This window comes from Phycodurus eques, chromosome 21 (genome assembly GCF_024500275.1).
Source record: "Phycodurus eques isolate BA_2022a chromosome 21, UOR_Pequ_1.1, whole genome shotgun sequence".
NCBI lineage: Eukaryota > Metazoa > Chordata > Actinopteri > Syngnathiformes > Syngnathidae > Phycodurus > Phycodurus eques.
This window is the reverse complement of record NC_084545.1, coordinates 6,856,708-6,872,251: the sequence shown is the minus strand read 5'-3', so window position 1 is coordinate 6,872,251 and position 15,544 is coordinate 6,856,708. Positions and strand designations below refer to the sequence as shown.

At 40.1% G+C, this 15,544-nt stretch overlaps 2 protein-coding genes across 2 annotated transcripts; one reads left to right on the top strand and one right to left on the bottom strand.

Annotated features, from left to right (window-relative positions):
* Nucleotides 1-1,926: 1,926 nt before the first annotated feature.
* LOC133396521 (chymotrypsin-like elastase family member 2A) lies at nt 1,927-4,029 on the bottom strand. Its single transcript, XM_061666482.1, has 8 exons — nt 3,996-4,029; nt 3,824-3,918; nt 3,642-3,748; nt 3,238-3,366; nt 3,036-3,172; nt 2,274-2,425; nt 2,042-2,191; nt 1,927-1,944 (listed from the first exon to the last, which is right to left on the bottom strand). Exons 1-8 carry the CDS (start codon nt 4,027-4,029, stop codon nt 1,927-1,929), a joined length of 822 nt encoding a protein of 273 aa, XP_061522466.1.
* Nucleotides 4,030-4,935: 906 nt separating this feature from the next.
* LOC133396520 (Golgi reassembly-stacking protein 1-like) lies at nt 4,936-9,145 on the top strand. Its single transcript, XM_061666481.1, has 8 exons — nt 4,936-5,094; nt 5,979-6,059; nt 6,138-6,341; nt 7,214-7,300; nt 7,378-7,508; nt 7,932-8,025; nt 8,100-8,172; nt 8,472-9,145. Exons 1-8 carry the CDS (start codon nt 5,029-5,031, stop codon nt 8,645-8,647), a joined length of 912 nt encoding a protein of 303 aa, XP_061522465.1. The 5' UTR covers nt 4,936-5,028; the 3' UTR covers nt 8,648-9,145.
* The last annotated feature ends 6,399 nt before the right edge of the window (nt 9,146-15,544 follow it).

Genomic DNA, 15,544 nt, shown 5'->3' with positions numbered 1-15,544 from the left:
TAGCACAGACACGTTTTGTTTTGTTAGTCACTAAGAAATGTTAAGTGAACACTAAAAGAAAGACCTTGCGAGTCGTGTAACGTTTTGCACGCCCTTACAATACATTGTTGTAGATATTAAGTCGAACTTTAGTGAACAAACCTTGGACGCGTGAGACAATTTGAGTGTCGCAAACAGCTTCCAGTTGTCGTCGTCGCTCGGTCTCTCTCGCTCCACAAAGTTGCTCCTCGTACGACACTATCGTTCTTTCAAACAGTCCGAAAATTTCGTCACTCCCTTACCAAGGATTTCAACATTTTGATGGTGTAGATCGTTCGATGATCACAACAACAACACTTTCAACCTTGCACTTTTCCAATTGAAGTGTTGGCTGGCTGCTATGCTAATTTCCGCGTTTTCTTCTTCGATGGTGATTTTACGGCATCAAAACACAATTGACGACAGATGGCCGCCATCTTGCGGCGGTTTTGCTGAGAGCCGAGGAAAGAAGAGTTTCCAGTTCAGAATCCAAATCGTTTTTAGTGAACGTGCCACATTTCACTGTCGGTAACGACACATTTTTTTAAATTAACTTTAAAGTCGTTGGACTCGTATTACTTACTATTTATTGTTCTTTTTTTTACTCTTTTATGTACAGTATTTCAGTTTTATATTTGAGCCTGAGAACTAGAGTGGACTAACTCCATTTTTGTCAATTAAGTACAGAAATGAATCGTGAAAAGATGAATACTGCTAGAAATCAATGTTTAGTTCTAATTTTGACATTTACGGGGCAGTCCTATATCGCACTGAACACTTTTCTTCATTCATCAGTGCTAAACTGTACCAACTCACATTTCCAAGAGGGCCGAGGCCATTTCACCTGTCGCAAAAACATCCCAGAAAGTGAGGTTCTGAGATTGATAGAACACTCAGAAAGTAAGTAGTGCTTCATTACCGGTGCATCTGTATGTTAGTATAAGTGAATGGTGTTTAACATCCATCCATCCACCTTCTGAGCCGCTTCTCCTCAGTAGGGTCGCAGGCGTGCTGGAGCCTATCCCAGCTGCCATCGGGCAGGAGGCGGGGTACACCCTGAACTGGTTGCCAGCCAATCGCAGGGCACATACAAACAAACAAACAACCAGTCGCACGCACAGTCACACCTACAGGCAATTTAGAGTTTTTTTTCAATTAACCTGCCATGCATGTTTTTGGGATGTGGGAGGAAACCAGAGTGCCCGGAGAAAACCCATGCAGGCACGGCGAGAACATGCAAACTCCACACAGGCGGGGTCGGGGATTGAACCCCGGTCCTCAGAACTGTGAGGCAGACGCTCTAACCAGTCGTCCACCGTGCCGGCCATTATCACGTCACGCTGTCTAATTTAGTCGAACATGTTTCATGAAATGCTGATAGATTAGACTGGTGTTTGGATTTAGACCCCTTAGTGCACTATACTTTTTTTTTCTTCCCCAATCCTAGTTGTTTTATTTTCTTTGAGGCAACCGATGATACTGACTGGGATTCAATCGATGAAACTGAAGATGATGACAGACCTCAATTAAGGGTAATAGTGCAACCAATCCCAATACACAAAATGGATGACTGGATGAATATCCAGTATGATACAAAATTTAAAATTGTCATCATCAATCAATCAATATGAATTTAATTCATTCCATGACCATGCTTGTAACTTAAAACACTTGTATCTCTAATCATCTTGCCCCATGAATGGAAATGCCATTAATCTATTCCAGCGTTCCCCAAAAAAACAACGAAAATTATGTTTATTTTAAAGGGTACCCGATGAAGTTACCCCACTCTAGATCCCAGTGGCTCATGTATTATTTATTCATTAATTTTGACACGGTATTTTTTTTTTTTTTTTTTGAATATAGTTTTTATTTGATACACTGTATGGACTCCCCTGAGTGTGCTGCCTATGCACCCTCTATAACCTGCGGGTAAAACACAAAAAGACAAAGATGAATTCAGTAAGTAAGTGAGAAACAATGATCATATGATAAGAGATAAAAGTAGCATGGGTGTGCTTACAGAATAAAGCCAGTCCTGGAAGGAAGAGACCCGGGTGAAGACGGTGGGTTTGGAAAATTGGTTACACCTGCCGGACGGTCCGTAACTGACCACCCCGTGGATCCTCCACTCGTCGTCGGTGAAGCAGTTTAGGGGTCCCCCAGAGTCGCCCTGGTGAGAACACCCACAATAATGCCACACTGAGTTGTTATAAGGAAGGCGGATAGATTGTAGAGGGTGAACACAATCGCACTTGACAGCCTGAGACGACTCCGTCCCCTCCGGCGCACAACATGCTCCTCAGGGCGATGCTGCCCCACCACTCCGGCTGGGAGCAGACCGAGTGCTCCACCACTCTGATGGGGGACTCCTGCAGAATGTCGGGGGTGATGCTCGATGCTTCGTCTGGGCAAATACAGGAGTCAATGCGATTAGTAGTCGGACAAAAATACTCAAAAGTATTTGGACGAAATGACATTTCTTTGCATACAAAAACAGATTGTACTATTGGTTTATTTAACAGTTTTTATTAATTTAATATATGATTAGGCGGCACAGGCAGCACGGTGGACGACTGATTAGAGCGTCAGCCTCACAGTTCTGAGGACCCGGGTTCAATCCCCGGCCCCGCCTGTGTGGAGTTTGCATGTTCTCCCCGTGCCTGCGTGGATTTTCTCCGGGCACTCCGGTTTCCTCCCACATCCCAAAAACATGCATTAATTGGAGACTCGAAATTGCCCGTAGGCATGACTGTGAGTGCGAATGGTTGTTTGTTTCTATGTGCCCTGCGATTGGCTGGCGACCGGTTCAGGGTGTACCCCGCCTCCTGCCCGATGACAGCTGGGATAGGCTACAGCACGCCCGCCCGCGACCCTAGTGAGGAGACGCGGCTCAGAAAATGGATGGATGGATGGATATTATTTTTAATAATAAAAATTTATTTAATTTGGATTTTCCTGTTAATTTTATTTCATTTGGTTTTTCTGTGAATTTATTTTTACTTTATTTTACTTACAATCCATGATCCCCCAGCCGGTGATGAAACAGGTGAAGTCGTGAGGCAGCATTTCGCCTGGCCTGGGCAGGTTGCCGATAGCAATGAAGCCGTTATCATAAACGGGCTGAGCCAGCCTCAGGAGAGCAATGTCATTTCTAATCGAGAAGCACACATACCTCATTAGGGGGTTGATGCAACTTAACGGATTCGTTAACGTTACCCAATGGCGAGGTTGCCTGTCCACTTGGGGTGCACATGAATCTTCTCGACTGTGATGAACTGTTCACTGCCGTCATACTCATACAGGTTGTATTCTCCCACCACCACACGGTACTGACTGGCATCCTGACTGACATGCATGTAACAGGACAACACAACAACTCAACCAGAATAACGTAAGGTAGTGGCTCAAGAAGAAGCATAAGGTCATAGAGTTGCCTAGTCAGTCTCCAGACCTAAACCCATCAGAAAACGTGGGGGGAGTTGAAGCGTCGTGTTTCCAACAACCATAAAAATTTGAGAGTGTTCTTTCTTTGGAAGTCAGCAAATTTACAAATTAAGTCGGGGATGAAACACTTATTTTCCGCTACTGTGTATTGTAAGCAATAAGCATTGGTGCCAAACCTGAGGATACAATGAGCCGCCGTCATGATGTAAAAGGCATCGACGATGGATCCTCCACATATGTGACTAAACAAACCTTCATTGTACGAATCGAGCTGCAGGGAAACCTGGAACAAAAGACAACAAAAAAGCAGTTGCATGGCAAATTTTATTTATTTATTTATTTATTTTTTAGGGCTTACCTGCCATTTCCAGGTGTTCGGTAAAGCATCATTGCCTCCTATGACTCTCTGGTTGTTCACATAGTGGTTAAATGGTACCTGGGCACCAATCAGCCCTTTTGAACATGGTATGAAAACCATAAAATATGTTAATGTTACAAATTTGTTGCATCGGATAAACAGAAATTCTTACCGAGGCAGCAGATGAAAGTTGCAAGCCAAATCATTTTGGAAGAACAAACACACAATGGGGTTCCAACATTTTATACTTTAGTGGGACCTTCAGATAGATAACTACAGTGCTCTTTGCCAATGTGCAAACATTGGCAAATGTTTGCACATTTTTTTTTTTTTTTAATATAAAAATAATAAAATTTAGCCCAATATTTCATACTATCCATGCAATGATCATTACATCCATACAGATGGTCATTAAAAAAGCCATGTAATGTAATCTATAATATGTTAGATGATTATTTTTAAATTATTCTTTTATTTCCATGCCAATTTTGCAAGCAGGGCCGGGCCCGTTATCGTAGGTGGGAAAGGAGCAGGTGTTGTTCTATTAAAATTCAACTAAAGCATCTGGAAAGAGCATGACTCCCATATATAAAATTCCCAGTTTGAAATGCCGCTGCAAGGTCAAAAACTGCAAAACTGATGTTAGCTGTTGCTGATTTGCAGTATTTCAGAAACAAGAGTGTGACAAAGGAAATTAAATATCATAAACAGTAAAGAGAGAATAATGTTGATACATTGTCTTCCTTTTTTTGCATTAGGATTTTATAATTTATATTTTTATTACTAGTTTGTTTTGTTATATTATTGTTATTATTCACAGTAGTCATGCTGTTTTGTCATTAAATGTGTCACTGAGTAGTAGAGTGTGTTAATAATAATAATAATACATTATTATTGTTGTTGTAATTAATTGCTGTACTGTAGTTCTCACGATGAAAACGCTACAGAAGAAGAGCATTGACATTGTTTGCTAGGCGACGGCTTAGCAACAGCTCGACACAGACTAAACCAAACGATTCCAGAGTGCCGATCGCGCGCCCATCATATGCACTACCGTTCGATCCTTTCTAGCATTGCTATATATTACTTTTGCCTTGCCGCTCATCAAACGCCTGTCACCGCCGCGTCCAGCTCCTAGTTTCTCTTCCCGTGACTCCAAATGTGACTTTATTTCGGTGACATCATCATAGGAGTCAGCTCGAGCAATGGGCTTAGTCCAAGGCTCGTTTTTGTCCCACGGGAAGGCTACTAGCGGCTACCACGTCCACGGGGTACGTGCTAACTTAGCCGGAGTAGTAGTTGTCGGTAAGCTTGTACACAGTACTGCACAGTACAGTGTACAACACTCATGCGCTTCACCTGTTTTAAGTGTCACCTACCTACTCTGCTTAGAATTATAACACTTGTTTATAATACTGCTTGTGTTGCAAAGTTGTTGCATTGTCATTAAAAAAATAAAACTGTGTCCGGGTAATAATATCCACCTGCGATGAGGTGGCATTTGGCACTTGTCCAAGTCATGGAGACGTTTAACCCTTCTTTTGCTGTATGTTACCACTCAAATTCAGCCTCTTAAAGTTGAAAAATCCAGATAAAAGATTTTTTTTTTTTACAAATTTTGGGTTGAAGTTTATTTCACTAGGCTCATTTCTTTTTAAGTTACTAAAATATATATATTTTTTCCAATATGCAAAACGCCCATACATGGGTTAGTAATATCCTATGTGGGTGTTTGCGAGTTGCAAGAGCAAGAATGAGGCTAGCAGAAGAATTTTTATCCACCTAAATGTTTGACATTTCATTTAAAAAATCCAGATCTTTTAATTATATATTTTTTTCATTTATTTTTATTTTTTTATTTTGTACGTCTGTTAACACTTATTAAAGGGTGTTGAGTATACCCTGTATGGGTGTTTGCAAATATAAAAACAACTACATAATATATAATAAAAGGAAGAAAATAAAAATGAGTTTAAAAAAATCTTTGTTATGTAGTTAATTAAAAATATAACTTTATGCATCGTTTGAACATTTTATTCAGTTATTATTTTGTGTAATACTACAGGGGGTTTGCATAACACTAGTAGTTCTAGTACCACACTTTAGAATGACTGCACTAGGGGACTGGAATTCTCAACCGTGTTTTGTTTTCTAGATACAAGATGGCTCCCCTGCTTTCAAGGCTGGTTTGGAGCCATTTTTTGACTTCATCGTCTCCATTGGAAACACAAGACTTGTGTGTAAACACATTGAAGTAGCAAACCATATGTTGGGATAGGTCATGGTTGTGTACTAATATCTCTGGTATATGCAGTGTAAAGAAGGTGACTTATTGAAAGACCTGCTGAAGGCCAACGCGGAGAAGGCCGTGAAGCTCCAAGTGTACAACACCAAGACGCAGCGGGTGAGGGAGCTGGAGGTGACGCCAGGCAACATGTGGGGGGGGCAGGGCCTCCTGGGGGCTAGTGTCCGCTTCTGCAGCTTTGAGGGGGCCGCTGAAAATGTCTGGCACGTCCTGGTAAGCAAGCAACAACCAAACCAGACTTATTTTTATTTTGTTCTTTTACCAACATATCCATCAAAAACATGTCATCTTTTAAAAGGGATGTGTTGCGTAAAAGTTAAAAACGTTTTCAGGACTTATAAAGAAATAGTAGTGGAGTAGGTTTGTGGGAGGGGGGGGGGGGGATCGGCTAACTTTGCTAAGTCGATGCAAAAATGTATACCCCAAGGCAGTAAAAAAAATTATAATATTTGCACTACCTGGATCCATTTGGCCACTGTCCATGTTTACCACATGGACATTTGTTGCAGACAGACACACTGTTGGGCCCATAAGGAACATTGCCAAAAATGAAAGAGGAGCATCTGTAAATGATTTTTAAGACACTATTAGATGTGTATTGTACATATAACATGATGTATGAGTGAGTTGAGTGTTACTTAGTTGTTTTTCCCCCTTCCTAAAATGATAATCACTCGCGCTAATGCTAATTGCGAATGCTTACCATTTAGCAAAGGCTGATTTTGTTGTCTCAAATTCTGCACTGTTTATACCATACACTCAGTACCAACATACAGTACGCAGTTTAAGTATAGAAGTCCAGGCCTCATAAATGAGAATGAAATGCTACTACTAAAGTAATTTGAAAAAAAAAAAAGAAATCTGAGGCGAGCGGAGGGGGGGGGGGGGGGCGATTACTCGAGTCCTCTACGAAATATCTATAGGATAATCGATTCTAAAAAGATTAGATAGTGACAGCCGTTGTCTGGAATGTCCAAAATATAATATTTCGGTGTCCAAAAATCCACATTTTAGCAACCCAAACTTTTCATACCGCAATTTGAGAACCACTAAAATAATCCATTTAGATCTTTTCCCTTTGCCAGAATGTCGAGGTCAACTCCCCCGCAGCCTCCGCTGGCCTCGTCGCGCACGTCGACTTCATCGTGGGAGCTGACCAGCTGTTGCAGAGTGTATGTCTATTTTGTCCGCAGTGAAAACATTTAAATTCTTTGGCCAACCTTTTTTTTTTTTCTTTTTCTTTTTGCAGACGGATGACTTCTTTTCTTTAATTGAAGCCAACGAGGGCAAACGGCTCAAGCTGCTAGTGTACAACACGAAGAGTGAGCGGTGCAGAGAAGTGGTGGTGATGCCAAATGGAGCTTGGGGAGGGGAAGGAAGGTACGCTATTCATAGGGACAGAGGCCCTGTTGCAAATAGTGAAAAGCTTGAATAATTTACGCCCTCCTTAAAAAGGTTTATTATCGTTAAATGTCACAAGATGGCTGCAATGCACTATTTTTGTCGAAACGAAACTCTACTACTCACTTCAACATAGTTGACATAGTTGAAGTGAGTAGTAAAAGTAGTAAAAAGATGGCGCCAATGTAATGGATGTCCCACCCCACCCCACCAGGCCCCGCCCCTTAAAGGCTTCAGCATGTACACAGACACTATAACACGTAATTTTCTATCGCATATTTTCATCTACTGCGTGTGGGTCTGGAATGTATCCCCAGCGATAAACGGGTTCACTGTAGTTGTATTTTTTAATAAGCAGTAAAATCCGCTTGTACTGTGTCTTATATTTCTATGACATCTTAGCTTAGGCTGTGGTATCGGCTACGGCTATTTGCACCGTATTCCGACCCGTCCACCTCCAGCCAGCGTCTCGCCATCTGAAGTGGATGACAACGAGGTACGCCTCATTTTGAAAAAAAAAAAATTGTTAGCTTTTGATGAAGCAAGTGTAAATGTGTGTAATATTCCCAGGTGCCTTTGCCGAGTGGAGATAAGCTTTCTGAGCAGCAGCATCACTGTGGAACTGCGCAATCAGCAGACTGTGGTAAGCTTAATATTTATCTTAATTATATTGTCTGCAATAAAATATAATAATTTGGAATAAAATAATATCTATCTTGATTATTTTTACATGCAAAAATGATTTTAAATTAAATTAATATAATTACATATCTGATTACATTATATAAGATTAGATATCATAGATAATTTAAAATGCAAAACAAATCTAATGATTATGTATGCATCATGTTGTTAAATAAATACCTATACATGTTGATTATAATAATAATAATAAAAATATTATATTCCAGATTGAAAAAAGACTGTTGACTTTATTTCCAGATTTCTTCTCCATCCCCCAAAGATGTCCTGAATTGGACTCGGAGCGCCAAATGACTGAGCAGGCCCAAGTTGTAGAGCCGAATGAGGAACACTGTCACTGTCACGGTCCTGTGGTTGCCACAGAAACGCTACCTGCCATAGAGGTGGGACTCACTGAGCCTATCTTCAACTCTTGATGCTATGATGTGCCTAGAATAATTGGCATAGCCACACTAGAATAGCAAAAAAAAAAAAAAAAAAAAAGGTTGTCACTGGAGCTTCTTTGTTGCTACATATGCTAATTTGCACATTTTACCTCCAAAGACTTAAGTTCTTTTAAGTTCAGTGAGAGCACTCACTACACTGTCTGCAATCTCAGGCATTTAAGGTATCGCCTATTTGCCTTTTTCCAACCTGGTTACTTGCATACACATAGCGAGGGATCTTGTGTTTGTTAAGGTTTTAATCAGAGGATTATGTCATTGATATTAACAACGGGTGCCAGATTATTTATTAAACCTCCTGTTACCTGTTAATTTTAACCCTAAAAATGTTAAATGTGTTTGCATTAAGGTGTGTCTTTGTGCATGAGTGTATATTTGCAACACAAAAAGCTATAAATGAGACATTTCCGCTACCACTTTCAGCCCCTTTTCACTGCCAGGTCATTTAATAAAGCATGTAACTCAACTCAACATGTGACAATGGCTGGTCTTCCAAGTTGTTTTCAATTCAAAAATATATCAAGAACTACAATAGTCACTTTCTTGCTCAAACCGTCACCATCATAAACCATTTATTAAATCTAAAGGCCATGTTTTGATTAACATAACTCAGACAAAATCCAAAAATGGCAACAACAACAAAAAAGCACTTTTTTTTGTCATTTTGTTGAAAAATGGCAAATAAAAAAAACAGAAAAAGTTGTACTCAAAGCAAAAAAACCAACCAAAAACTTTTTGGGATGGTGAATTTTTGTTGGTCTTTTTGTTAGAAAGCTGTTGCAAAGTTAAATTTTTTTTTTAGTTGCTAAAAAACACATAAAGGTACAGGAGGGCCGGGAAATCTCCCACAAGCCCATTAGGGTACCTACCCAGAAATGGCCCCCCAAAAAATAAAACACTTTGTATGTGTTGAATTTTCAACATTTTTCTTCAGGCAGCTGTGGGAAAATGGCATTTTTTGCCCAAGATGCTAAAGAAGCACTTCGAGTTCCAGGAGTGAAGGTTCCAGGGAACCCTTCCAGACTCACACCTGTCTAGACCCAGAAAAGGCAAAAAAAAAACCAACTGAAAAACAAACAAACATTAAATTAACCTTTTTTTCTGGGTGGTGAATGCTCTGCCGTTTTGTCAGGTGGCTGTGGCAAAAAAATAGCAATTATTTCAAGTTGCTAAAAACACACTGTCACAAATTCACGTATGAATTAACATACATTTTCAAGCTTTTGTACACTCTCTGACCTAAAATTGCATGATGTTCCAAGTTGAATTTGCATCTCCTTCAGGAAATTTATAGAAATTCCACTTTGAGACAGCAGGTGTCAGCAAAACAACATCTTAACTATTGCTACTACAGCCTCAAATGAAATACAAAAAAAGACTGACTTATTATAAATGTTGACATTAAATGTTAAGTCTGTTAATAACGTATGACAAAAACTCTATCCTGTAATTCATCTGTAGTGCGTTAGTATTTTTGTGTTGAAATAGTCTTATTATTTCCGGTGTGTCATTTGAATCCCCATCATAATGGGATTTCCTCCCAATTTTCCGGCCCATCCCCGAGATCACACCCAGACATAATGAAGAAAACTGGGGTAGTGTGAGATGCAGAAGGGGAGCGAATAAGCTTCAATTATTTAGCAAGGCACTCCTCTGTGGAAAAGGGGGGATGGGCATAAGGCGAAAGAGAAATAGCATGTGGGCTTGAAACATGAGAAGGATTTGTTGTAAACCAACAAGAGATTGCGAGAGCTTCTCATTATTCACTTCAGTGTGGTTTTATTGACCTGCTTGCATTACTATCTTGCTGTATGTCACTGTGCCAACTGTTAGCATTTTATCATGGTATCTGACCACTGGGCACGGTGTAACATTTTTAATCATCTGCCTTTGTGCTATCTGCAGTATAGCTTTTTAGCTTTCTATTTTGCTATAAATTAGCATATCAACTGTTTGAATGTTAGCATTTCATCAATTGTCATTTGAAATGGTACCCAACTACAGTGAATTATGTAAAATCCCTGTATTTAACACTATCTGCCCTAGAGATTGAAGCTTTACTATTCAGCATCAACCTTTAGTGCTTGACGTCGACTAATTGCTAATCACATATTTTTGGCATCTAGGGTTTCAATTTGCCAATTTACAGAGGACTTTTGACTCGCCTGTCAGTGAGCGGCGCTGTACTATAATATCCGGCCAATCAGGCGACACAGTCTTCTTCATACATCTGTGCGTCTCAGAGCGAGCAAAAATAAGATGAGAATAGCGGTTAGCCTTGCTAGTTTGGGCTATTACGATCGCCGCTAGTCTTAATGATTCATACCAGCGGTACCTCAGGATTGGCGGCAAATAACGAGGGCACGCTGAAGCTCCCTCTTCGTTGCAAAAATGTTAAGTCTCATAATACACAGACGACATCTGCGTGCTCACGAAAACTTCGTCAGAGTCGAAAATCCTCTCTGTGGAACACAAGATGAGATTGGCCGGTTTGTTGAAGAGAAACATATACAGGACTCTCACTAATTAAAACTACAATTAGTGCAAATGGTGAGTTGTATTTTTTATCTTTTTTTGTTTTGCTTCTATGCCGGTCGGTCTAAAGACGGCGGAAAAACTGCTGAGAAAATATCAATGACATTGTCGATGAATCGACTTGTACTCATCTTAAATCTCAATACAGACGACTACAAAGAGTCTTTGGTCATACAACCCCGAATCTGTACTCAGGCTGCTATATTGTTATAAGATAGCATACGAACTGTTAGCATGTTAGAATTTTATAAATTCAAATTCTTGTACCATAGGTACAATCATTAATAGTCTGCCTAAGTGCAATCTGTACTTAGGTTGTTATATTGTTATAAGTTAAACTGTTAGCATGTTAGCATTTTATCAGTTGCCATTTAAAATGTTGACCGACCACAGGTCACAATTTAAAATCTGTATCACTCTTTCAATCTCAGATTGCTATCTTGCTATAAATTAGCATTCCAACTGTTAGCATGTTAGCATTTCTCCAATCTCAACAGATTTTAGAATTTATAGCACGTCTACTGAGGCATGAGATTTATTCATTGCCAACAATATTAATCAATATTTAGTGCATTATCACTCACAGATCATTGTTCAATGGTTTAAGCAAGCCAAACTGAAGATATTCAACCCTACTGTTAAGTTTGTTTCTCACGAACAGCAAAATGGCCCTGACCTTAGGTTTGCCCTCCCATTGCCCTGTGAGCTTTGCAAGACATAGCATTGTTAGCCAGAGGCTGGGGGAGAAACCAGCGGTACAACTGCAGAGCCTCGTCGTCAATAACCCTCGCGCTATCTCGTCTCTCTCTTTTTTTATTATGTTGTGAGTGTTTCGAAAGAAGCGATGACGCATCTGCACCCGCTTGTCATCTCGTCTTTATTTCAGGCTCACGGGCACCGGCATCGTGTTCAGCACCACTGCCTCGTGCCTTGTCGCTACAGCGTGACAAATTGTGGATTAGATGAACTTGCAACAGTGGAAAAACGACAGTGGGAAGACGTGTAGACGGGAAAAGATTATGACAATTTAATTATTGCTCTTTGGGAATGTAGTAGGATTTTGTTAAAACAAAACAAAAAAACGCATAGTAATTGGTAGAACACTGACAATTTTCAAACTATTTGTAAAGCCTTAGTGTTGTTTTATATTATTAATGAATGTTATTAAAAATGTGTGTCCTATCACCTCAAACATAACCTAAAACTGAAATTATAGCAGTAGTCACAATCATAGCACCTTTATTAGCAGTAAATTTATGTTTACGATGTGTTCTTTGGGTCACGGTCACATTTTTCCATCCAGTACAAATGGCGGGATACAGCACTTTGTCCCAAGCCCCCTCTGACTCATTTAGCTCCTGACTGGGAAACATCTTGGAGGCTTATACATGTGCCTTGAGCAGATTTCGGTTCATTGCAGTGCAATGTTCCCAACTGTTTTCTTGGTGATTGAGGTGCCGATTTCCTTCAGCTCATGCACAAGTTTCTGCCGTGTGCTTTGCAGCTTCTCCCTTACCTTTTTCTTCACCATCCTCACTTTACGAGTCAAGATCCTCACATCGAGCCCCAAGACCTAAGGCAATTGATGGTCTTTTGGGTCTTCCGCTTTCAAAAACAGAAAACGGTCCATTTCTTTTAAGTTAACAAACTTGTATATTCAGCAGAATATAGAAAAAAATTATTCCCAACCCTGTACATAAAGTATGCCACAGCGCTACAAAGATTGATAATATTCTTTTTTTTTTTTTTTTTTTTTTTTTTTTTACAGTAATCCTGCTGAATAAGAAAAAAAAAGTGCAGTAGCTATGCAGGCGTTGTGAGGAATCTTCTTCTTAGTGTTGTGCTACATGTAGAAAACATATCACAGGCAGAGAACGAGGGCCTGTGTGTGTTTTCCAAGGCTGTAATTACATTCATTCCCCAAGGCCTAAATTCATTAGAGGGCTGTTTTTTTTTTTTTTTTTTTGTGCCTTCTGTCATCATTACAACCTCAGGCTACATGCATTATAGCTCTCATGCTGCAGTCCACGAACAACGCCCGAAGGCGTCCATGGCAACATCGTGTTGTTTGTTTGTTGCCTGTTGGCGTTTTCTCTCATTAATTCTGAGGGTGTGACTTATGCTCACTACGATATGAGGAAAAATATACAGCACTTGTCCTCATTAGTGTGGGCGGGTCAATATCCCCGCTGACTTTGGGCGAGAGGCAAAGTCCACCCTGGGCTGGACGGCAGCCAATCCCATTCACACCTAGTGACAATTTACTCAACTCAATTACGTTTGCTGTTTTCCTAAATAGTCAATGAAACTTCCAGTGAATAATTATTTTTCTCATCAACTACGATACAGTATGAGCTTTTATAGTAATGGGGATTGAATGGGGGAGACACACCATGATGACAACAGATTTTTGTGTGTGTGTAAAATTACTCAAAATAATGTATTCAAAAATATAAATGGGTTGTAAAGAACTCTGACAAAACTGTCACATTTCTGTCATTGCCTCAAAATCATTTAAAAAAAAAAATTTAATGGAAAAAAAACCTATTTCCACCGGAAAACAAGCAGCTCTTGGATATCACCTGAACAACTTTCATTCCTTGAACCTATAAGTCTGTGGATTGTTTTTTTCTTTATTTCATTTCAGGATTCAAAAATTCCTCCCAGTGCATGCTCCACAGGTTCTCAATAGGGTTAAGGTCAGGTAATGGTGGTGGCCACAGCTTGAGTTTTTCTAATTCAATTTTACAGATAGAATTAAAGTAGATGTGAATAAGACTTACTCCCTTGAGTCCTCTCTCAGTTGCTGTTTGGAAGTATACCATTACAGATCTTGATTTTAAGGATGCTATGTGAGTTCTCAATAGCGTTGAGGTCAGGGGATAATGGTGACTACACCAAGTGTTTTTTTCTCCCGTTATACCCATAGCAGCTAAAGCTGTGATAGTAATTTTGCAGCATCAGATGATAGTTTAATGTTAATTGACTCTTTGGTGTGGAAAATATTTTGGGGGAAAATCAGTCAGCATCATTGAACGCATTGTTTGGAGGTCCTGCAGAAATTTGGATTTCTCTTTTATTGGGTGTACCTAACAAAGTGGCCTGTTAGCACAGATAATATTGCATTTTCTCCCCCCCCCCCCCCCACCCCGCCCTGCCTCAGAGTCGCCCTTTACATCTGAAGGCGACTGTCAGTTCACACGCCTCAGCGGAGCCCCCTCAAACCTATCCCCCCTGCCACCCTTCAACCATACTGTTTTTTTCTGCTGTGTGTGTGACATATTTGCCGTGACACCGCTGTCACTGCTCAGGCTTAGTTCTGACCCGATTTGGGTGGGCAGCAGGGGTAGTGGGCTGCCTCTCAGTGTTAGCCTAATTTTTCTGCCAAGTTTTCACACTGCAGGGACAGTGTGTGCGTGACACTGTCCAACATATAAATACAGTGTGCATATACATTGTATACAGTTGAGCAAGCTCTTCATTAAACAAAGCTAGAAAATCTGACATTTATGATCGTGAAAAACAATAATGGCTAGACAAAGCTGTGAGATGGTATCAGAGGTCTGCAAAATGGTGGAGGCGCATGTGTGGAACGTTATGTGCAAGCACTGCAGTGGCTCACGTGATTTGTCGGCCACAATTGTTGCTTTGGCACTGACAAATGACTCAAAAAATAATACACTGATCCAGCTGATACCAGAACAAAAGTTTTTTTATGTGGTGATGCTTGGTGCATGTTGGATGGAGGTGCGCACGTGTCAGCTGTCACAACAAAATAGAGGCGAGACATAAATAAACACTCCCCTCCAAAAGTATTGGACTACTAAGACCAATTCCATTACTTTTTTTGTGTATTTGAGGACTTAAAACATTTGGCTTCATCAAATTGATCAACAGTTCTGGTTTTATTTGCAAAACTAGCATCCATGTGTGGTGTTATAGCCCTTTAGACAACAGATATTTTAGCATAAACTGTGCAACAATGCGTAAAAACAGAAAATATAATAACGCTTACAGGAATAGATTCTTTGTCCTGCAGCTTCCTGAGTCAGGAGTTGTGAAACTCTTCTTTTTGTATTGTATTTCTGTCTGTGTTATACTGCCTCCAGGTGGCCGAGGCACACACGCCATGAAAAGCACGTCAATGGGCACCGAAGTGCGAACTCACGATGAATGAATAAAATTTGTTTTGTACGGTTATGATTACAAAATGAAAAGGGCGAAATATTACAAATACCACTCAGTATGACCCACCTCGCATTTAAACATGATATTTAGAGGCAGATCTAGATCAAGATGCGTATGGAAGAATAGACATCTGTGTCCTTGACTTTT

Coding starts and splice junctions, on each gene's coding strand:
- LOC133396520 (XM_061666481.1), top strand. CDS start 5,029: ATGGGCTTAGTCCAAGGCTCGTTTTTGTCCCACGGGAAGGCTACTAGC. Junction 7,509..7,931: donor GCTTGGGGAGGGGAAGGAAG/GTACGCTATTCA, acceptor ATGACATCTTAG/CTTAGGCTGTGGTATCGGCT. Junction 8,026..8,099: donor CTGAAGTGGATGACAACGAG/GTACGCCTCATT, acceptor TAATATTCCCAG/GTGCCTTTGCCGAGTGGAGA.
- LOC133396521 (XM_061666482.1), bottom strand. CDS start 4,029: ATGATTTGGCTTGCAACTTTCATCTGCTGCCTCG. Junction 3,367..3,641: donor GCGGCTCATTGTATCCTCAG/GTTTGGCACCAA, acceptor CATGCATGTCAG/TCAGGATGCCAGTCAGTACC. Junction 2,426..3,035: donor CGGCTGGGGGATCATGGATT/GTAAGTAAAATA, acceptor GTATTTGCCCAG/ACGAAGCATCGAGCATCACC.